Source organism: Neomonachus schauinslandi, chromosome 3, assembly GCF_002201575.2.
Source record: "Neomonachus schauinslandi chromosome 3, ASM220157v2, whole genome shotgun sequence".
NCBI classification, from domain to species: domain Eukaryota; kingdom Metazoa; phylum Chordata; class Mammalia; order Carnivora; family Phocidae; genus Neomonachus; species Neomonachus schauinslandi.
Window position 1 is genome coordinate 116506979 of NC_058405.1, and position 23715 is coordinate 116530693.

General features: G+C 37.4%; 2 protein-coding genes across 11 annotated transcripts in view; one reads left to right on the forward strand and one right to left on the reverse strand.

Moving 5' to 3' along the window:
* The window catches only part of PRPF40A (pre-mRNA processing factor 40 homolog A), a 53225-nt gene extending 31463 nt beyond the window's left edge, over nt 1-21762 (reverse strand). For 4 of the 9 annotated variants that reach the window (XM_044913647.1, XM_044913645.1, XM_021702898.1 and 1 more), the window contains exons 1-5: nt 21304-21762; nt 19907-20038; nt 7144-7224; nt 6014-6044; nt 3729-3745 (exon numbers count right to left, since the gene is read on the reverse strand). In XM_044913647.1, coding sequence (XP_044769582.1) covers nt 3729-3745; nt 6014-6044; nt 7144-7224; nt 19907-20038; nt 21304-21579 — 537 coding nt within the window. In that variant the 5' untranslated portion in view covers nt 21580-21762. Of the gene's footprint in view, nt 1-3728; nt 3746-6013; nt 6045-7143; nt 7225-19906; nt 20039-21177 lie in introns of all 9 variants that reach the window. The other 5 variants (XM_044913649.1, XM_044913648.1, XM_044913646.1 and 2 more) reach the window with 2 other exon arrangements.
* A 756-nt stretch (nt 21763-22518) lies between these two features.
* The window catches only part of ARL6IP6 (ADP ribosylation factor like GTPase 6 interacting protein 6), a 35987-nt gene continuing 34790 nt past the window's right edge, over nt 22519-23715 (forward strand). For both annotated transcript variants that reach the window (XM_021703086.1, XM_044913294.1), the window contains exon 1: nt 22519-22943. In XM_021703086.1, coding sequence (XP_021558761.1) covers nt 22544-22943 — 400 coding nt within the window. In that variant the 5' untranslated portion in view covers nt 22519-22543. The remainder of the gene's footprint in view (nt 22944-23715) is intronic.

Genomic DNA, 23715 nt, shown 5'->3' on the forward strand with positions numbered 1-23715 from the left:
AAATTTCCAGTTATAAAATAAGTAAGTCATGGAGATGTAATGTACAGCATGGTGACTACAGTTAATACTGTGCGGCATATTTCAAAGTTGTTATGAGAGTAAATCTTAAAAGTCCTCATCACAAGAGAAAAAGATCTGTAACTATGTATGCAGACAGGTGTTAACTAAATTTATTGTGATCATTTTACAATGTATACAAATACCAAATAATTTTGTACAATCTAAAGTGTTATGTCAATCACACCTCAACAAAAAAAATAAACATGAAATATGTAAAGAAAAAAGGAAAAAAAAACACACACAAAAATATCTACACAAAAAATTTCAGTCTTTTTCCAATACATGCATGTCTTAGGGCACATATCAAAGTGAGCACCCATTAGGGAGGGTGCTGTAGGGATGGGAGTGAAGATGAAGCATAAAGTGAAAAAATGTGCGGAATCCTCCAAGGATCGACGACAGTTGACCATAATCTGAAGAGTTTAAGTAACTCAAATTTGTGTACCGGAAATCTTTTTTTTTTTAAAGATGTTATTTATTTACTTGAGAGACAAAGAGAGACAGAGTGTGCGAGCATGAGTGCGCATGAGTGGGCGGTGGGGGCAAAGAGGGAGAAGCAGGCTCCTCGCTGAGCAGGGAGCCCAATGCAGGCCTCAATCTCAGGACCCTAGGACCATGACCTGAGCCAAAGGCAGACGCTTAACCAACTGAGGCACCCAGGCGCCCGTGTGTACCCAAAATCTAAAAAGAATTAAAGCAAATATTAAGTTTTCAAATACACAGTATTTTTAGATGGGAAATTTTTTTTTTTTTAAATGTTTTATTTATTTATTCATGAGAGTCAGAAAGAGAGAGAGAGAGGCAGAGGCAGAGGGAGAAGCAGCCTCCCCGCCTACCAGGGAGCCCGATGCGGGACTCAATCCCAGGACCCCGGGATCGTGACCTGAGCCAAAGGCAGACGCTTAACCATCTGAGCCACCCAGGCGCCCCTAGATGGGAAAATTTAATAGAAAAGTAGAAAGTGTCAATTCTTCCAAAACTGTAATGAATTAAATATAATCCCAGATAAAAACACAACTTTGTCTTTTGAGTGTGTCGGGTATGTATATATTTACAGATTATTTTTGGAGGGGGATACTGGAATTCATATACTAATACCTGAAAATAGCTAAGGATATAATGAAAAGAGAAACCATGAAACCAAGCCTTATTAAATATTTTTTTAAAGATTTATATAAGAGAGAAAGACAGAGAGAGGGAGAACAAACGTGGGGGAGGAGCAGAGAGAATCCTCCAGCAGACTCCCTGCTGAGCGCAGAGCCTGAGACTGAGATCATGACCTGAGGTGAAATTAGGAGCCAGCTGCCTAACCAACTGAGCCACCCAGAAGCACCACCTTACTAAATATTAAAGCTGTTTTAATTAAAAAAAAAAAACATGCAATACTGGATGAAAAATAGATATGGACCAATGGAAAAGAAAATCCAGAAGTAGATGCCAGAATATGTGTGAATTTAATATATGATAAAAAAGATATTTCAGGGGTGCCTGGGTGGCTCAGTTGGTTAAGCGACTGCCTTCGGCTCAGGTCATGATCCTGGAGTCCCGGGATCGAGTCCCACATTGGGCTCCCTGCTCGGCGGGGGGTCTGCTTCTCCCTCTGACCCTCTTCCCTCTCATGCTCTCTGTCTCTCATTCTCTCTCTCAAATAAATAAATAAAATCTTTAAAAAAAAAAAAAAAAAGATATTTCAGGGCACCTGGGTGGCTCAGTCTGTTAAGTATCTACCTTCAGCTCAGGTCATGATCCCAGGGTCCTGGAATCCAGCCCCACTCAGCAGGGAGTCTGCTTATCCCTCTCCTCTGCCCCTCATCCCCCGCACCTGCTCATGTGCGTGTGCTCTCTCCCTCTCTCAAATAAATAAAATCTTAACAAAAAAAGGTAACTTCAATTGGGAAAAAAAAGGTTTGACAGACAAATGACACAACCAAAACACGATGGTCAATCCCTCAAGGTGGAAAGCTTTAGGGTGAAATTTTACTTTGTTCTTTTTAGCTATGTCTACTTCTTAATCCCTCAAGCGAGCCTGCATTATTTAAATAAACAGAAAAAACATGAAGCTATCACTGGTTAAAAATACAAACAGGCACTTATAATGGAAGAATACCACATACATATTTTATAATTATTCAACTTCAAAAAAAAATTTTTATCGGGGTGCCTGGGTGGCTCAGTTGGTTAAGCGTCTGCCTTCGGCTTGGGTCGTGATCCCAGGGTCCTGGGATTCAGCCCCGCATCAGGCTCCCTGCTCAGTGGGAAGCCTGCTTCTCCCTCTCCCACTCCCCGTTTGTGTTCCCTCTCTCGCTCTCTGTCAAATAAATAAATAAAAATTAAAAAAAAAAAAAAGATTTTATCTATTTATTTGAGAGAGAAAGAGAGATCCTGCATGCAAGCAGGGATAGGGGCAGAGGAGAAGGGAGAGAATCTCAAGCACACTCCACACTAAGCTTAGAGCCCAACTTACGGTTGGATCTCATGACCGTGAGATCATGAACCGAGTGGAAGTTGGACACTCAACCAACTGAGCCATGAGGCGCCCCTATAACCGTTCAACTTTTAAAGCAGAAGATAAAAGAAACTTAAAACTTTTAAAGAGTCCACAATTAAAAGTCTTTCTCCCCATATTTATAATCAGTTCACAGCTTTTTGCATTTCCCCAACCATAATACGGGGATAACAGCTACCTCTCAGGACTATTTTGATTAAATGAGATTATACATATAAACTCGTCTTTCTAAGGTGCCTGGGTGGTTCAGTCGGTTAAGCAGCTGACTCTTGATTTTGGCTCTGGTTGTGATCTCAGGGTTGTGTGACTAAGCCTTGCATTGGCTGTGTGCTGGGCGTGGAGCCTGCTTAAGATTCTCACTCTGCCCCTTTGTCCCCCCCAAAACAAATAAACAAAATACCCTCTTCTTTCCAATGATCTTTAAGGAATTAATAAACAAACAAACAAAAAATCAAAGAAAACCTTGAGGCCAAAGGGTATGGCTATTATCAATAAGCAAAAAATAAGCATCTTTAAGTAAGGCTTTTGGACTTATATTATTTTCCCAAACATAATAAAAATATATAACAAAACACCATATACAGAAACATTAGCAAAAATAACTGTAACTACCATCTTAAAAAATCAAGTATGGAGAAAAAGAAAAAAACAAAAAAACAAACAAAAAAACCACCACAACAAAAAAAACCAACAACAAAAAACAAGCAATTTTGAATACTGTATTTGTCTTTCTGACACCATCAGGGAAGGTACAAGCAAATAAGTATTTTAAATTCTGTATATTAGAAAGTCTACATTGGGTTTACAGTAATAAACAAGGGTACATTAATTTTTGTATATGAGTACCTTCTAATGTAAACCTTATGTGAAAATTATCAGGTTAATTACTGTATACCTATAGGTTCTGTTTCCCTTCTAATTGTACTGGGAGGGAAAAATTCAAATCTTTATAAAATCTGATGTATATCTGATTCCTTTGTCTCTCATTAAGTCCCATCAAAATTAAATTTTAAGATAAATCATTCAAACAATTTTTCAACCTTTGGCATAGAAAAGAAAGGAAAAAGATTCAAGTTAGCAGATAATCTTTAAAATAGAAATAAGGATCAATGTTGTAGGCTAAAGAAGTATAATGAAATACTTATGTTCCAGAGGTACTTACTGCACCAGATGTTGTACCTAAAAAAATAAAGGAACAATATTTACAATGTGATAAATCATGGTCTCCTCGAGTGAACATTTTTAAAGTATTTATTCATACTATATCTTCCTCCTTAGCCTGTCACACTAAATATCCTAAGACTGTTCTTTATGATTTATGTGCATGCTCTCTTTTTTACAAAATAAACATATACGGTGCAAAGCATTTTCAGAATTAAGTGGCACTCTGGACTTTTAAACTGCAAACTCACTTGGATCCCATTGGAAAAGTATTCACAAGCTTTGCCTTTTTCTCTTCTTGCTATTATACATGTCTATCTTAACTAATTCCTTTCTCTACTACACTAGTGAAATAAAATAATGCCACAGACCTCAGATTCTATGCTTTAGATCTACAGCACCTTCAACTATATAAACTTCAGACTTGTGGTGTACAATATCCATTAGCTACCACATGTTTCTGTTAAAAATTTTTAATTAAGATTAAATAAAAACTAAAAATTCAGTTCCTCCTTTGCACTAGCCAATATCAAGTACTCAGTAATCACATGTGGCTAATGACTACCATATCAGACACTACAGATTACAGAACATTTCCTTTTGCATAAAAGTCTATTAGATGGTACGGTCCTAAATTATTATCAGTACCCCTCTAGACATAAGGGGAAACACCCATTAGCCACCAAGTTCAAATGAGTAAGTTTCAACTTTAGAAACTAGTAACCTAAAACTGTGTGTGAAAAAGAAAAGAACTGTATGTAAAAAAGGAATAAAACACACAGAACAATCAAAAGAGGCTACTATGGACATCGCTGGTAAAACCAAAGCATTTAAAAAGTAATTAAGAAGAAATTTTATGAGTCTGTTTCTCACTCAGGATACAGGAAACAAAATGTTGGTTACCAAAGTGGGGAGGGCAAAACAGGTGAACAGGATTAAGAGATACAAACTTCCAGTTATAAAATAAGTCAAGGTAATGTAATGCACAGCATAAGAAATCGTATGTAATAACTTTGGACGGTGACAGATAGGTAACTAGAGTTACTGTGGGGATCATTTTGTAATGTATAAAATTATCATATCACAATGTTGTACATCTGAAGCTAACAGGATATTGTATGTCAATTATACTTCAATTAAAAAAAATTTTTTTAAGGTAATGTTCCAGGATTATTTGGATAATAGTAATCAGCTCTAGGTATCTAAATAGGCAAAATATTATACTAGGTATTTCAGAACACCATTTCAGCTTAAATAAATAAATTTGTGAAGCATCTTAAAAAGATCCATTATGCCCCCATATAAACCTGTAGGAAAATGTGCATTTTAAATGTTTCAAACCATGTTCAAAACAAAAAATGTTTTAGGGGTGCCTAGGTGGCTCAGTCAGTTAAATGTCTGACTCTTGATCTCAGGGTCGTGAGATTAAGTCCTGAGTAGGACCCCACCCTGGGTGTGGAGTCTGCTTGAGATTCTCTCTTGCTCCCTCTCCGCCTGCCCCTCTTCCCCACTCTAAAAACCAAACCAAACCAAAAAAACAAAAAACATTTTGGCATAATCATGGAAAAAAAGTTCAGCATCTGGAATACCAATTTATCTGAACATTATTTACTCATGGATAATTGAAGCATTACTAATATATATGAAAGGTACACTAGTCAGAACAGTTATTAATAACTGGCTGATAAAAAAATTATCACAAGGCTTACAAACTCCAACGGCTATAAGGACCAAGCAGGTAATAGAAAAGACTGTAAAGTAGTCCAAAAGGCCAATGAGAGTACATGCTCCATATCCAAAGTAAGGAGTTACTACCCCATTCCACAGTGTCTGCTGTGTACAAAAAGGGACTCAACCAGAATTTTTCATTTAAACATTCTCTGACTACCTACTGTGTTGATAAGCACCACTGTAAACAACGAATATTCAGATAATAGTTTTTCAAGATAAATTCAATCTTTTTGTAAAAAGATAAATCTAATTGTTACGTATGGCCCAAGACTTTAAATGTTGGCAACTAATTATAAAATTTAAAAACATTGTATAGGCTAAAGTATAACTGTAGACCAAATCTGGTTCCAGAACTCCTGATCTAAAATTATGGTAATTTTTTATGGATTCAATTATGAATGCTATCCCTACTTCCCATTGCTTAAAACAACAACAAAAAGAAGAAAAAAATCAGAAGCTAATCATAAAGCCAAAGTGACACTGCTTTTATTCCTTGTTATGACAGCTACTGTCCAGATGAAGTCTAATATTTACCACCATAAATGGTGTACATACCTGCTGCTACATCCATATTATTTACTCCTGGCTGTAAGATAAAAAATGAAATTAGTAATATTCATCTTGTTTAAACTCTATTTTATATAAGTTCCTTATAAAGCAGAATTCCCTTTATGTATACTCAAAGATTCTCAGTAAGTTTTAGTTCCTTTAGTTTGCTATAAATTGTAAAAACATCATAAACCTGGAGCTATTGAAGCACTTTAATCTAAGTGTGTTATTTATATGATCATCAGTTACATATAGATTCACAATCATTTACCCACAATTCTGATACAGAAAAAGCTCTAAAAACCAAGTTTTTTCAACTTTCACACCAACACTCATTATAGTCGCAAAATCTGCTCTGAATGACATGAGCTCTTTATCCCACCCCAGAGAATATCCGTTAAGTTTGCCACAGAAATATTGTGTTCAAATTATATAAGGCACTGTCCAAAACCCCAAGAGAACTTTTTATATGATATATAGAATATGCAAAGTATTATTTTATAATATTAAAACATTTTAAAATATATATTTGGCCTAAGAATTTTGGGTAAGACATTGCAAACGTAACACCCCAGGTGGAGTATGTTCATTACAACCACTAGGTTATCAGGTAATATATAAGTTATGCTAATATGAATATCATAATGATTTACATATTGCTATACAATCCAGTAAGGGTGATAAGGCTGTCAAGGATTTTGTAAGTAATGTGCCAGCACTGAAGTCTCATGAAATGTAAATTTAGAATAAAATCTTCTGATTTCTAAATCTAGGATCTATTACTAAACCATAATACAACAATTTTAAATTAACACCCAGCAAAGCAAAAGCCTGTTCTTTAAGATCAGAATGCCACCAGACCAATAAAATGCTTCTGGCTAACAAATTATAGCTCTTAGTATTCTACTCCTGTTTAACATAGAATTAACAATTAAGGATGTCTGTATAAATACAGAAAAAAATGTGAATGCCTATCATTCAAGAACCTAAAAAACCACTGTAATTCCCACCTTGCATTACAGTACTCACACACTTAAAAAGCTAACATGATTGCCTACAAAATACATAGAACAATGTTATTTCATATATAAAAGTAGTCAAAACATCACAGAAAATAATTATTTTTACTAGATTACCGGTAAGGCAGGCTGCATGGAAGCCTGAGACATATGAGACATCATCATTCCAGGCATTACTGAAGACATCATTCCAGGCATCTAGAATAAAAGTAAAAAAAGGTTAGTATATAAAACCAAAGCATTTAAAGAACTTTATTAATCTATCTGGTTATCAAAGCTAGTATGTACAACTCAAGATTTAAACCCAGTGAACACTATACTACATGAATAGTATGCTTAGTAAGTGCTTGTTGAATGAATGAAGTATTTTATCAATGAGCTAATATTTGTCATAATTTATATGTACAGTTAAAATTACTTTTAACAAACTTAAAAGTTTATATTATTTCCAACGTCATTTTGAGAATATTAATTTTCTTTTAACTCACCACTCATGTTTTTCTCCCTTCTTTGGAGCAAGACAAAAATTTTTTGTATTTCTCACCTTTGACTATTAATATCTGTATTAGAAGGTTTTACAGCAATCTGGCTCTTTAAAAAATTCAAGATCAAAGGTGCTTAAAAATCGATGACTATAAAAAATATGTAAAAAACAAACTTTAGACACAAATCATCTATGTCCTCTATTGAAAAGAAAAACTTAATAAAGCACACACCATGAATATCTGAAGAAAGAAAATATTAGTTTTGGAGGCTAATCTAGTCTATCAATGACTGCCATCCAAATCTATGAATGAATCTTCACTACCAAGTATGAATAAAAATCATGAAGATTAACATAAATTTCCAAAGAATTTTGACCCAATACTCATCCATATTATATTTTGATTTTAATATGAGCAAATCTAACAAAAACATGGAGGGGAATAAAAACTGTACACAATAATCATAAGTACTGGAACAAGGTAACCAGGTATTCAACAGTTTCAAATTCAATGAAACTTGGAGAAATAGAAACAAACAAGCATCTTATGGTCAACAGGAACATATAAAGCCTACTAAAGGTAGATGAGAACACTTGCACACTGAATTTTGTTATTTGGGAAAGTCGACTCACAAAGCAAAACCAGGCTAAAGTACCATTAAAATGAAGCAGCATTGTATTAATGGATTAAAAAACAAAGGTTTTTTGTTCCTTAAAATATTCAATAAATTGCTTAAACATCATGAAACAAGAACTTGACAGAAAACATGTGACTACTACTTGGAATATATGGTGAAACAGCAGGTTAAAAAAAGATACAGAATTTGAAAACAGAAGCACAAGCCTCCACCACCCTGACTAGAAGAATTAAAGTAATTTATACATTAAGGGAAAAAAACATAGTGACCAAATGAGAAGTAGGCTCAGAAGTTCCCTCTTTTCTCTACCCCCAACAAATACATCCTCACAACTAATTTTACTTAAGGCTAATGGCAACGTAGGCGTGAATTCTTAAGGTTCTAAATAACTGATTATGGGGGGAAGCATGGTGAGCAACAGAGGGAAAGAGCCCGATATTTAAAATGGCATATATATAGGGCGCCTGGGTGGCTCAGTTGGTTAAGCGACTGCCTTCGGCTCAGGTCATGATCCTGGAGTCCCTGAATCGAGTCCCACATCGGGCTCCCTGCTCGGCAGGGAGTCTGCTTCTCCCTCTGACCCTTCCCCCTCTCATGTGCTCTCTCTCATTCTCTCTCTCTCAAATAAATAAATAAAATCTTTAAAAAAAAATAAAATAAAATAAAATGGCATATATATAAAATCCAAAGCTGTTTACATATCCAAAAACTAGAATTCTAAACTAAATTGAAAAACTCAACTTTGAAAACTCGAGAAAAAAGTATTTTCTCATAAGAATTAAAGACATTAAGGGTGCCTGGGTGGCTCAGTTGGTTAAGCAACTGCCTTCGGCTCAGGTCATGATCCTGGAGTCCCAGGATCTAGTCCTGCACTGGGCTCCCTGCTCAGCAGGGAGTCTGCTTCTCCCTCTGACACCCCCCCCATGCTCGCCCTCTCTCATTCTCTCTCTCAAATAAATAAAAATCTTTTTTTTTTTTTAAAGATTTTATTTATTTATTTGACAGAAACACAGCGAGAGAGGGAACACAAGGAGGGGGAGTGGGAGAGGGAGAAGCAGGCTTCCCGCTGAGTGGGGAGGCCCATGCGGGGCTCGATCCCACTACCCTGGGATCATGACCTGAGCCGAAGGCAGCCGCTTAATGACTGAGCCACCCAGGTGCCCCAATAAATAAAAATCTTAAAAAAAAAAAAAAAAGAATTAAAGACATTAAGAAAAGTGGGATAAAATCTCCATCATGCAACAGAACATCTCCACATGGTAGCAGTACAAAGGAATGTAACTTCAAACTGAAATACTCTTACTTCATAAGACAGTGATCAAATCCCATTTAAAAAACAAGGGACAAAAACCCTTACAATATAATAAGAATTGACTAGAAAAGGCCAGTGACACTTAAAGCAAACAATATTTAAAAATCATTAAAGAACAGAGTTTGACAGAATTCTCTCAATTGTTCGTCTTCCCCACTTCAAATTTTAAAACCTCTCAAAAATTTGCCTTTAGCCTAAAACTTGTGGAACTGGTTATAGAATGAGACTTAATGTTTTGGTTTCTTCTCCACCCCCTCCCCCGCCCCCCAAACCAACTGTTTCTTCACCTTCTAATTGCTCCCGGGGCTACAGTTACCTTTTAACTAAATAAGATCACCTAAGCCTCTTACAAGTAGATTTTCTTTACATATTTCAAATAGAAAGATGATGAACAGTCAATGTTGATTTTGTAGCAACAAATAGAAGCAGAGGAGACTGAACCCCAGCTCTGAGGGAGTCCTGCCAGCCCTTCTCTTCATGCAGTCTGAGGACTGACCCTAAAGGGACCACACTTGTCAAGGCTGAGGAGTGTCCAAATACCAGGGCAATGAAACACTGTGGCAAAAAGTCTTCCCCAGAGGTAAAACCTGAGTCTGGGGTCTTTGCACCTTCAATTCCCCGATTTCTGAGGTTGGCATTCTGAGCCACAAGTCTATTTCAAAATAGGGTTTTACATTTGTGGAACTTATGTGAATGAGATTTAGTGTTAAATAAAAATCTAAATTCTCCCTCATATCTCTATAAATTCTGAGGGGCATCAACTAGTTACAACTGGACAAACATTGGAAAGATTATATACAGCTGAATATCTAAAAGTAAGTAGATTAACATAATTTTAAACCAAAACTGTAATACTAGCATGAAACCAAGTAACAAAAACATAAATATGGAAAACGTTACATTCTTACGAGAAGTTATTACAAGAATTAGACAAATTAAGAGCTCTTCCAGAGGCCTAAGCATCACAAAAAACCTGTCTCCCAAAGACTGAAAAATCTACTTCGTGGAAATGTTACGATTTCCTTTTTTCATTAACACTAGGATGCACATAACATGGGGACACATGTTTCAACCTATCTGAATTCTTTCAGAGGTTTTATGTTGATTTAGGCCAGTCACTTGACAGCACCATCAATATGAAATAATTAAAATTTTCTAAGTTATCCATTATTATTTTGTTTTAATACCAAACTGACCCAGGTTGCAAGCTTATGAGATTTGTGGTTCAAATCCTCAGAAGTGACTTTCCCTTCCTCAGCCCAAATAATCAAAGTTGAGGCATTCAAAAGTTACTTTGTCATCCCTTTTTGCATGGAAGGTTTACTTCTTGCTTCACATGAAGGGAATAGCCCCTTGGTCTCCCAGCTTTATCTGCAGAGTATTTTAGACTTCTCGTTAGGTTTTTTTTTTTTCTCTCTAAGGGCACATAACGGAGTGTTGTACCATTTATGGCATCTTAAGTTCAATGAAAATAGGATGTTGCTTCAAAATAGTTAAAGGAAGAAATCTTAACACAGTTGCTACAATGTTGCCATTATAAATTCCAAAAGCAGATCATTCTTAAAGCTACAAAGTGGTGGTTCATATAAGCTTAATGAGAAGCACACTATAAAATCACAGCCATGTACAGCTTCACAAATTTTCCATTTAAGCTACTTTGGCAAATATATTAAAGTTTTACAATTACAAATTTTTAGTTGTTAGGAAACAGGAGAAAATGGGAAGGGTAAAACACAACATGAAACATAAGCTAAATTGTCTAAAATATTAAACATCTGAATTTTATGGACACTTCGGAAGTTTTCAAAACCAAAAATTAATCAGATATACTGTTTGGTACACTTTATTCATAAATTGCCAACCATTCCTCTATGTATACTATATAAATTTTTCTATGTATATTTCTATTCTTTTAATGACAAAAGTTAAACCAATTATCAAGATGTCCTCAGAAGGAATACCAGTATGAAGAAAATAAAAAACAAGTAGAAACTAGGGAGCACTGCACAGTCTGCTCATTCTTAGTACCCCAGTTTGGAAAGTTCCTAATGTTAGATAAAACAAGCCTGCTACATTTTTCACTAATATTTTTAAAACTAAAAGTAAAGTAATAAAAGCAATTCCATCAATGCTACAACACATTAAGTTGTACAAAATGTAAAACTAAATTAGCCCAGTTGTTTCATGGTATCAAAAGCAAAGTGAAGATCATTACACATGGGCACTTCAAAAGTTCTTCTCTTCATAATTATTTCCTGGAGGTTTTCCTGGTGGAAAGAAATCACACAACCTAAGGATCTTTTGTCTAAATATTAACTTTTAAATTTGACTGATTTTTAAAAACCATTCTTTCTGCAAACCTGAAGTTTCAAATTACCTAAGAAGTTTGATTCTTGCCTTTTTACTTGGTTCCTCTTTAAGTCAAATTCCATTAAGTCAGTACACAGAGGCTATTAAGTCTAATATTTAAAAACAATTTATACCACTAACTTACCTTATGAATGAACACAAAAAAATTAATCACCAAACAACTGTAAAAGCCACATCTCTGAATGTAACTATTCATTCAATTAGAAATAAACAGAAATACTCCTGTTTAAAGCATATCCTTAATAACCCAAAATCAGCAGTTAAATTTTGGGACAATCATTTAACCTAACTTTCCCTTTATTACAATTATTTATAGATTCAAGATACTTATCATTTTCTGATATAACATTTAGATAAACAAAAAGACATATTCACAAACTGTTCCACATGGAATAGAACCTTACCATTTAATAAGTTAATTGCCAGTATTAAAAAATACTTAGTTTACTAAGTTCTCTCAACCTCAATAGTTTATAACTGTTGAAGTATACACTATTGTTCAGATTCTAAGGAGGTCGGCTTAATTATATAATCTCACACTGCTATACAGGGAAGCAGTCCAGTACAGCTAGCTATTAAGCACACTCTAGAGTGAGACTATCAGAATTCCTATCCCAGCTTGGTCACTTAGCAGCTGCATGATCTTGGGCTAAATTACTTAACCTAACCGGGCCTCAATTTTCTCAACTGTAACATGGGGAAAAATACTACTCATCTGTTAACATTGCTGTAGGGATCAAATGGGGCAATGCACAGAACAGTGCTCAATAAATGACAGCTGTTTTATTACCACTGCTCTCCTTCAACTCAGATAAATAAAGTTTCTCTTCATTGTCCCTTCGCTCATCTATTCCCTATTAGACTGGCACTTAGGTTCTTTAAGGGCATCTAGTAAATAACGTGAAAGCATCATCTTTAGTAGGAATCAACACATGTAATAAGGCAATCCCATTTTAGGCATCACATTTAGTGCTGGCTCTGCAATGTCACTGGACAATTCACTCAATTCCCTGGGCCTTACTATTCCCACCTATAAATTAGACATTCATCCTCTAGCCAACCCTCTTTTCAAGTCAGAAGGATCAAATTCAGTAAGGTATATCAATCTCTCAAATTTATACACAAAGACAGTGATAGAATTATAATTCCTTCTAAGACAGATTAGGTATCACAACCCTATTCTCTGAAACCTTAAGAAAAAAAAAAAACTATATGCAAAAGGGAAAGTAAATAGTTTAAATTATTAATGATACTTAGCCCACTGTCTCTTACTAAACTCTAAACTTCTTAAACAAGGTCAAAGAAAATATAGAGAGAAAACTGAGTATGGATATATGATACAAAAACTTAAAAAAAGCCAAATGAAAATAAATTATAATTTTAATTTTTAAAAAGCCCTAAACATAGTAGAGATACACACAAACTGTGATGTCTCAAGTCATACAGAATTAGACTTTAAAACTTCCTCTAAAAAGTCACCTAAGCTTTCTTTTGAACACAAGCCCTCTAGGATGCAAGTATGGAGGAACATAAGACTGTTACTATCTCCTACTCCAAATCCCTTAAAATAGATTGTTTTATATCTAGCTAAATCATTATATATTGTTTACATGAAACTTTACTTTTTAGTTTCTTCTCAATTGTGGGCACCTTTAAAATAAGGAGTACGTCTCATTTATGTACACAGTACTAGTGCAGAGGACAGGTACATCTACATATAGCAGAAATTCAAATGCTTGCAGTAGACAACTTTATGTAGACAGTTCTTATTATTGTATAGAAGAGAAAAATTTTCTATTATATTTAATATTTGCTAATAAATATGTAATGACCTTGAAATTACTGAAAAATCACCTTTCAGAAAATGAACCATTTTCTTTTATCACATGGCCAAGGAAACTATACCAAAGCCCATGTTTTTGAACAGAAACTTAATGCTCATTCATTAATCAAAAAATAATTTAGAAAGTCTTAACCCAAACAGAAGATCAGGCCCTAGGGAGTAAAATTATGTTTGTATTTGTAGTGAGAACTTTGTTTTTTTTAATGTCTAAGATAAATAAATTTTAAGGAAAAAAAAAAAATCAAAGCTGAAGATAAAGCAAATTATATTTCAACTCAGAACAGTCCTCACTTGCTGACGTGTTTAGTCCTTCAAAAGACATAACTACCAGCATCACTCAGATTTGGAGAAGATTCAGATTTCCACTTTGAGTGCACTGTACCAACTAAAAAAGAAGCCATTAGAAGTAGATTTTCTTTAAAGCCCATTACGCAAAACACCATTATCTTTAGTACTACCACTAACTACAATTAACTTTTCATTAACAAGCAAAAGAAATGTATGATTACTTGACTAGAGAGAGAAAAGAAATATAAAAGATTCATCTCCACAAAACTTCCAAATGTCTACAAATAACCATGACAGCCAAATCAGCAGTTAGAAGATGAGAAAATAAAGTTCAGCGAGGCATGTGAGGGAATGCCTGTAAGTTTTCAGTGCATATTATACATAATACATCTTTTAACACCACAGCCAAGAGAGTTAAATGCCTATTGACTAAAAGTAATATGAAGGTATGGAAAAGGTGTAAGAATGAAAGATTAACAACTTCTATATGAGACAGTAAAATAGGACAGTAATCTACTCACTCCTACCTAAAAACCTTCACAGTCTTATCATTTCTCTAGTTAAAAACAAACATCCTAGTACAGAGCTATGGGATATACACAGGTAGCTTTAGCTTTACTGTGTATACACAGTAAAACTGATAAACAATTTTATGATGGTTTTAAGTCACATCATCAGTATTTCTAACAAAGCCAGTTAAAAATCAACCTGTTAACCTGTTGAGTTTTGTTCTCTTCCCTTTTTAATCCTGTTACTTAATGAATACATTCGTTGCACTCTACAAGTGCTTCATCGTATCTGTTAATACTAATTTCGATGTTGCCTTTTTCCTCCTAAAGACCAGACTAAATGGAAAAACAGGTTCAATACAGCATTTCTCCCAAAATGCTAATTCCTTGCAACGTTAATTCCATGCAATATGCTAGACAAAGCAAAATAAACACATTAACGGGGGTAAGGGATTCTGAGAAAGTGGGGAGGGGAAGATGGTTAAAAAAACAACCAACCAACCAACCACCCAAGAAACACTGAGAAAAACAGTTTTAAAAGACTTCTGCGAGACTTCTCAGCATCTTTAGAAAATACTGTGCCCTGTGAATCTCAAAGGAGGAGGGGAGTATAGTTCATTCTTCCACACTTACACTGTCTTCTTAGATCTCTCCAAATACTCTCCATACTCAGAAACACTACTCTAGCTAAAGTTTTTAAATAGATGAGTTCATATTTCATTGAAATGTTATCTAAAAAGAAAATAGTATCATTTGTAAATCTATCAAAATCTAACTACATACACAGCCTAGAAGTTATACAAACATATTAGGTCTGGGTCAATCTATTTTTTAGTTAAGTACTTGCCTGGATAATGTAAATGCATACAGAAAGTTACTGAGATTCAAAAATTATGAGCAAATAACCTAACGGGGGAAAAAGCCTTTTTGTCAATTACTAATGTCCAATTCAACAGCATGGATTCTGTAAATACCCAAAATAATGGTAATTGAAAAGCAACAGGAACAAATCAATTAGTCAAATCAGTCAGTCAGATAAATCTAAGATACCAACACTTTGGATTTCTCTGGAAGGCCTATATTCCAAATCATCATTTCCCCCGAGGGTATGGGGAACTTTGTGGTAAAACTTAAAAAGACCATCACTAAAGTCATACAGATAGAAATACATTTGCCTATAATTTAAAATAAATGGAAATATGTATTTTTGCTTTATCCACCAAAAACTATTACATTTATCTTCCATTTTTATCAAATGAAAAAACAACTATAGAGAGGCAAACACTAAAAATAAGAACTGAGTTGTAACAGTATAAAGTCACAAGTAACCACTGAAATAGTCAGATGTAACATCTACTATCTCCATGGCCTATAATATAGGAAAGAATATGTTTTTGTTTCATTCATTCAACAAGTATTTTACTGAGCACCCATGCTGTGCCAAGAACTGTGCTCAGCACCTGTGGACTTCTTAAAAAGTATAAAACACAAACCCTGCCCTCTAAGAGCTTACAGTCTATTACGTGCTGGAAAGACAGAGCAAATACACCATAAAACAAAACAAATCAAAACTAAATCCCAAAATAAGTGAAACAGAGTTACAGGCAAATTTCATAGGATTTTATTTTAATAATTTGAAGGGACGGTGTATGCTGGGCAAAGTATGCTGATCTCCGGGAGAAGGCAGAACTTGAAATGGAAGAACTTAGGTAAGTAAAGGAAAGTTCATGGTGGTAGTGAGCTGTGGGCAGGAGAGCATGAACAGCACAAGCTCAGTCATGAACTAATACAATCAGTCAAGATATCATAAAAAGATCAGCCGGGGTTCAAATTAGGGAGTGTGAAGACATGCAGCTCAGAATCATGCATTGAGTTGTACTCTGGGAGATTCTTGAAAGTTAAATTGTGGAATTTAGACATTATACCATAGGTACAGAAAAACACTGGAGGTTCTTGGGCAAGGAGACAACACACTGAGATCTAAAAGAATTTGAGGGGGCAGGCCTGAAGCAAGAAAACCAGCTCAAAAGTTGTTAAGAGTATCCTGGGCATGGGAGTATAACTACTTGGGTCCAGATGGCAGCAGGAATAGACTCAAGATCTGTTAAAGCCTACCTCACTCATTGTAAGAACAAGAAAATCAAAATCAATTGTGAAAAGCATTCATTTATCAATTTATTGAACAAAGGCAAAAAAAAAAAAAAAAGGTACTGAATGATTAGAATTAGGGAGGCATTACTAAAAGAATTTTGTTTTTATATCCATATCAACCCATAAAACCTCATACATATAACCTATTCTTATCAAATGATCTGAATTGAACCGTAGGTTGTTAGAGCTAAAAGAGACCTTAAGTCTTTTACTCTACTTTTCTCATTAAAAGAAAAATTAAAAATTTAAAAAAGAAAGAGCCACTTAGGAGGGCTCTCTTAGGCTTTCAGTGAAGGCAAAATTACCTGTGATAAAGGTAGGACTTGCATGTCCTTTGTGTAGAAACAACAAAAATGAGTAAGATGTGAAAACCTTTTAAAACATTAATAAGTAAAAAATGGCCTCACATACAGTCACATCTCAAGGCAAATTTCTACTGCAAATTTTTGAGTACTGCCACCAAGCAGGGAAATTACTTTATTAATAATGGTTTTTTAACCAGTGATAAACCATTATTTAATTTCCGTATTATTTAAAGTTTATACAGATTTCAAGGTCCCTTCCAAATGTAAGATTCTATAATCCTGTAAAAGTAGAAGGACAACTTTCCCCTATGAACATATAGTAAGAGGCAAATGTAACCTATACAATAGATAACTGAGATAAACTTGAAATCTATTTTTTAGAAGTAATAGATTAAGCCTGAATTCTAAAAAGGGCACAGTAGGTTATCTCCTGAATAAAAACAAACAAAAAACTCTTCCATAAAACCGTAATACCCTTTTAACCTAAATAACTTGATGCATTTGAAAAATTCTAACTTCTGGCTTCTGTATGTTGTTATTCTGTCCAGTCTGCATATTATTTTACAAACAAGTTTTAAAATTTCATGTCACGTTCAGTAACATTCCGAAGACCAGAATCACTTAGCAAGTAAGACTGGCACTAATTTTCACCTTCAGCTCGTCCCAGAATGAGATATTAATGTGAACTAGGCAATATACATGAAGGTTCCATAACCTTCAGTACCAAAGTCTAAAAAATCTGTAAACTGATTTTTAAAAATTGAATGGCAGAACCCTACCAACTTTGTGTCACTACAGTGAACTATATAGGCACCCTGCTGTTTCTCATTAACTTCTGACCATTAATATCTCAGAGCGGGTAGAAAGAAAAAAGATCAATTTTGCTGTCAACTTTTATTTTTAAGCAAGTTGTTTACAGGGCTTTAAATTAGATTTCTAGATTACATAGTATATTTAATTATCCATGCCCTCCCAGTCTGTTACCAAAGCTCAAATAAGAATTGGTTTTACCAAGATTTGGGCCCCATATAAGTTAGATATTAAAAGGAAAAAAAGAAACAATCTAATTTTAAGGAAAAACAATGGGGATTCTCTTGGGACCCTAGAGCTGGATTCTTAAATCATTCATTCATTATCCTAATAGGAGCCAATAGGGAGAGAGAGAGACTTTTAAACATCTAAATGGTCAGGTACACTTAAAGGTACATGGCATATACTGGTCTATGAAAAAAAAAGAAAACCACAAGGTAAAATTCAGAGTATTTCAACAGATGTGTACCAAATAGCAAGTCACCTTACTAGGAAGATGGTCACTGATATAGCTAAAGAGAAAGGGCCATAAAGCAAACTGTGACCAGCTTATGTCAATGAGAAACACGAAAGTACTTTAAAAAAATAAGTAAAATCTGCATTTTACTAGAAATGACTAGCTGGCGTCTTGGTTTGGTAGTGCAACTGCACCATTACAGCAAGGGTAAGCAGGTCAATCCCTTGCAAAACTTACCTTGATTGGCCCAATGGAAACAGAAGGCCCCAGAAAAGAGAGAAGCATCTGGCAGTAGCAAATTGTTTTATTTTATCTTTCTGTGGAAAGAAACTAATTTTAAATAAGAACCAGAGCATTTAAAGAATAAATATTTTTTAAAGCTCATTATCTAGTTAGAGCAGCTCTACTAAGAAAACCAGAAGAGCTCCTTGCTGCTTAGAGATGGAAAGAAACAGAAGAAGAATCCGAGTTGTTTCTCCATCACCTAGGGGAGTTTTAAAACTTGTGTTATTCTAAACAACAGAATAAATGGTTCTTTTTAAAAAACAAAACAAACAAAAAAACCCCCCCAAAACTCCTACAGGCAGAATCTTTTGGGCCTGGTCAAAAAATTTGAATAAAGATTTTTATACAAAATTAAGGGCTACATTACAAATAAAAAAGAAGAAAATCACTTGACATTAAGCCCTTCTACTCCTAAGGTTAAGTTAAAAGAAAAAGACACAAAGCAAGCTCCTTTCTCCACTACAATTTCACCAATAACTTAAAATATCAAGGCTTAAGTGACTATCAACATAAACAGTATTAATTAGCAAAAAGACCATACCTAATTGACTGGCTTTCCAATATATTTTATCAGCCTAAATTTTGGATGATTTATTGAGATACTCAAATGGAAAGAACTCAGCCACCAAAGAACATGTGTATTACAGAACCTGACAGGGGGCATAAAATTATTCATGGTAACTGAACCTGTTACCTTTCTTGGATGCTTCTCTAGGAACTCAGTTCTACTGAATTCACTGAGTCAGCACTAAAACCTTTTGATCTAAATCACTCCCACAAAATGTCCATTTACAATTTATGCTGGGGGATGAAAGGGACAGCTCAAAAGCAGGAGTGCAGAAGCAAGAAGCATTTAAAACAAAACAGAAACAAAATAGTGTAAGTGGAAAATGAACCACCTATTTGGCACTGTCCTATGAAGAATCAAATTGGAGTAGAAGCTCCCTACTCTACCCCCACCGCGCACGCATACACACACATACACAAGAAGAAGCTACTTCAGGAATAAACTTTATTCTAAGGCAAAGACCTAAGCAACTGTTATTTTCCGATTCTATGCATTTATGTGGTCCACGGACATAAGTTATGTTGACCTATATAATAATATTCACTCTTCAAACCTTAACTTCAATTGACATACTTGGAAAAAGAAAGTTATTAAACTAAAAAGACTACATATACAGTTACTTGAAAAAAGAACTCTTAGTTTCGTTGTGGTAGAAAATAAATCTTTCATACAGAAGGCTTTTCCTTACATTCAAAATTTGATTAGTGTCATGACTCAACATTTGACTTATGTGACAATATTATTTTGATATAAACTAATCCTTAAACAGCTGCAAATATCGACCCAGGTTTTTAAATCTTGACACAATGATACCACAGGCAAAAATAAACAAATACAAAATAAAACAAAAACATTCTTACTTGTCCCATTGGCGGCCCTCCCATAGGGGGCATCATTTGCGGCATCATTCCATGAGGTACAGGAGGCATATTCGCTCTCTGACCCATAGGGTGCATTCCCATTGGGGCATAATGCATGCCAGGGTGCCCCATCTGAAAAACAGGGACAATTTAAAAATTAGCAAGTAAGAACAAACGCTTCTCAAAAATCTGATTTCCACAGATCGGTTACGCTCAGTGGCTTAATATTAGACCAATGTGTGATTCAATTATTGGGTTAGCTTATACTTTCTTGTCTTAAACAAAATGCACTACCCACCAGTATTTATAATGAGCTTGCAACCGACTAAATTACAGAACGAAATGGGAAAAATTAAAATAATTACTGGACAGCTAGAGTATAGATTTTATTTTTTAGAGCAGGCTGCTTTAATCAGTTCCTAGTTAGCTTACTAAACTTGGGGAACACGTATGGGAAAGCCAATTTAAAAACTGTTATGGGTGAAAAACAACAACTTTGTTCTATTTCACACAGAAGATAGCTAGTTGACGCCTTAACAGTAACTATTCTTAAATTTGTTTTTAAGTTAATTTTAAACTTTGAAACGAGAATTTACCAAATTTATTCAGATAAGAGCTTGTCTTAACAGAACACAAACAATATGGGTACCCAGGGACACTTAATTCCTAACACATATACATATTATTTCCTAATAAAGTCTTCAACACAAGTAAAATTACTTCTGCCAAAAAAATAAATTTTTTTTTCAGACTAAGGTCTATCACTCACAGACCCTAAATACAAATGACTAATACATCCATTTTAATTCCCTTTTAAAAGACAACTATTTATTTACTTGTGTGCCCATTGTTCCAGGTCTTAAAACCAGGTAATTAGCCCCTGCCAATCGTCCCAGCTTGTACCCGTTGCAGACACCGCTACTACTGGTGAAAACAGATTTTGGCAGCCTCTTTCGAAGTCTACATAATCAAGGTTCCGCCTCCCCCCTCCCTGCTACAGCGGGCCTACCTCTCCAAAATGCTCACCCCGCCCAAGGCCCAGCACCTCCACCGCGCATCTGTCTAGGCCAAGCCCAGTAAGAACTTCCAAGGACCCACATCCTTCCCTTTGTGCATCCCCGCTCTCCATTTCTCTTCCTCGTTACGTAGCCCACCATCTCGAGCTCTTTCTTCGTCCACTCTTATCTTCTTCTCCTTTTGGAAAAAGCTTCCTGCCTCTCTGACTTCGTTTTTCATTGTGCCGCTTTCCCCCTGCTCCACCGATCCCTTACCGAGGGCCGTCTCCTCAGGAAGCCGTCAGCAGAGACCCAAGAGCTGGAGCAGAGGCTTGAGCCGGACAATCTCCGCTCCCCGTCCCCGGAACCCCGCGAGGGAGGATGGCTCTCCATTTCACTCACCATGAGGCCTCCACGCTCCGCTCCCGTCCCCGGCCTCATCGTCGGGCTCAGACTGCTCCGCCGGCGGCCACTGCCGCTACACATACCAACAAGAAGCGATCTGAGTGGCTGACGCCCGCTGGGGCCAAAGGTTAAAGGCTGCCCTGCGCTACGGGGCGGGATCAGAGGGGCCAATAAGCTAACAGGCTTCCCCACTGTCCAATCAGAGTGCGCGGCCGACACGCAGCTCTGCAGCGATTCGCCCCCAGCTTCAGCCTCACTCGGCGTCGCCTGCATGGAGGGGGGGGTAGGGGGACGGAGGAAGTTTCTGCGCCTCCGCCGGGAAAACTCCACCAACTTTCCCCGGGGAAGGGAAGACAACCGTGTCCCAGCTTCCCGAGCTTAGACCACCTCACCCCGTAGGGGGTGGGGCAGTTGGGGCCTGCCACCTTTACTCCCTCCGCCCGAGTTACGTACGCCCCACAAACCTGAGGCTGCCCGGGGTAGGGTAGGGTGGGGTGGGGGTGGGGTTAGCAGCTTCTAGCGTTAGCGGTGGCAGGGGCCAGGCGCGCGCGCGGTGCTCGAGGAGGAGGAGAGGGGGCGGGGAACAGGAGAGGGGGGCTCCTTAGGAGAGGGTTCGAGCTCCGTACGCACCAGCTGGAGAGCCCGCGGAGGGGGCGGGAAGGAGGCGTGTCGAGTAGCGTGGAGGGAAGTTGTGATGGGGCGGGGGGAACAATACGAAAGGAAGGGAAGGGCAGTTAAGGCGAGGGGAGAACGGGGCCAGAGAGGAGTAGGGCTGTATAGCGGAAGAAGGGAGAAAGCAAATCGGTTCGGAAATGTGAATCAGAGGGGTATGGGCGGGCGCTAGGACCGGGCGTCGAAAAGATGCGGCTTTGGGGCTGCCGGGGCGCGCGCTTGCCTGGAGGTGACGCGGCCGTGGCGGAGGTCTCTGGCCGGGACGAAGCACTGCGGGGAGAGGAGACTTGGCTACCTTTGGCCTCGGCTCGCCTCTTTCTGTGCACGTCTCTGCTTCCTTTCCTTCCTATTGAGTTGGGGTAGTGCTCTGGCCCAGGGGCGCCAAACCTTTCTTTAGATCCCACTGCACCTTCCCCACCCAGTTGCGCACCTTTGCGCACCCCTGCGCGCCAATGCCGTGTGGTGGAGGCTGTGGGGGAGCCTGGCCGCTGATTGGCTGCTGCGAGGGCGGGGCGGGGCGGGTGGGATTCTCTCGACCTCCGCTGGCCCTCTCGTCTTTCCCGCCATGTCGTTCGTGGAGAGCGGGAGGCGCTCGGCTGGTCTGCGCCGACGTCTCGACACCCCTGTCACGTTTTCCGGGCCGGCGTTTTCCGGTTTCGCTCAGGGGGATAGTTGGGGTGAGGGTGAAGTGGACGAGGAGGACGGATGCGACCAAGTGGCCCGTGACCTGCGGGCGGAGTTCTCGGCCGGGGCGTCGTCGGAGCCTAGAAAGGGCTCTCTGTTCCAGCGGGACGGGGACGGGTCTCCAGTTCTGCCCGATAAACGCAACGGCATTTTCTCGGTGGTTGCGGGCGGCCGAGCCCAGGCTCGGCGGTGGCCGATCCAGGTCCTCTCAATTCTTTGTTCGCTGCTGTTCGCCATCCTCCTCGCCTTCCTCCTCGCCATCGCCTACCTGATCGTAAAAGGTACTGAAGCTCCGGCCTGGAAAGTCTGTCCAGAGTAAAGTTGAGCCTGGACGTGACTCTTGCCTTTCATCTCTCACTTCCCCATCAAAGGCCGGCAAGTTGGTAGTGGTTTTCACCCAGAGTCCTCATTGGCACCTTTCTTTGCTCATCTCCTTTGTTTTGTTCTCTGAATGGTGGAGGACCCTGGTCCAAGCTTAGGAGACCTTTTTTAAGAAAGCGTCTTGATTAAATGGGTAGTCTTGAGGAAACAATAGAGTCAGTGAACACTTGGGGTGAAATGTTGGCAAAATTAAGCAATATGTAGGACAACAGTCATTAAAAGCGGGTGAAAAGTGTGTGCGATTAAAATAGGCTATACATATTCAAAGACTTTATTTAATCCACAAATGGTTAAAGGTTTGCTATCCACTGATTCCTTTGTACACGCACAGAATTCCAGAAAGAAAGGATTTCCATCCCACAGTCTAAAGTTCTACTTTTATAGATAAAATAATTAGCTCCTCTTGATTTTGTATTAGGTTTTCAACCGAGTGTAGTGGTTAAGTTTTATAAGAGGAGCTAGATAACCTATTATTTTAATGATTATTAGTTTTATTAAGTGTGATGTTTATATATCAGCCAGATTGGAATAGAAAGAGATGTGCCGTGAAAGATTTTTCAAAGTTTATACGGTAAACTATATGGCTGGATATTTATATTACAGTGGAAAGAATCAGACTGGAGTTTAAATCTAAGTTCTCATTTGTGTGTGACTTTGGCCAAGTTATTGACA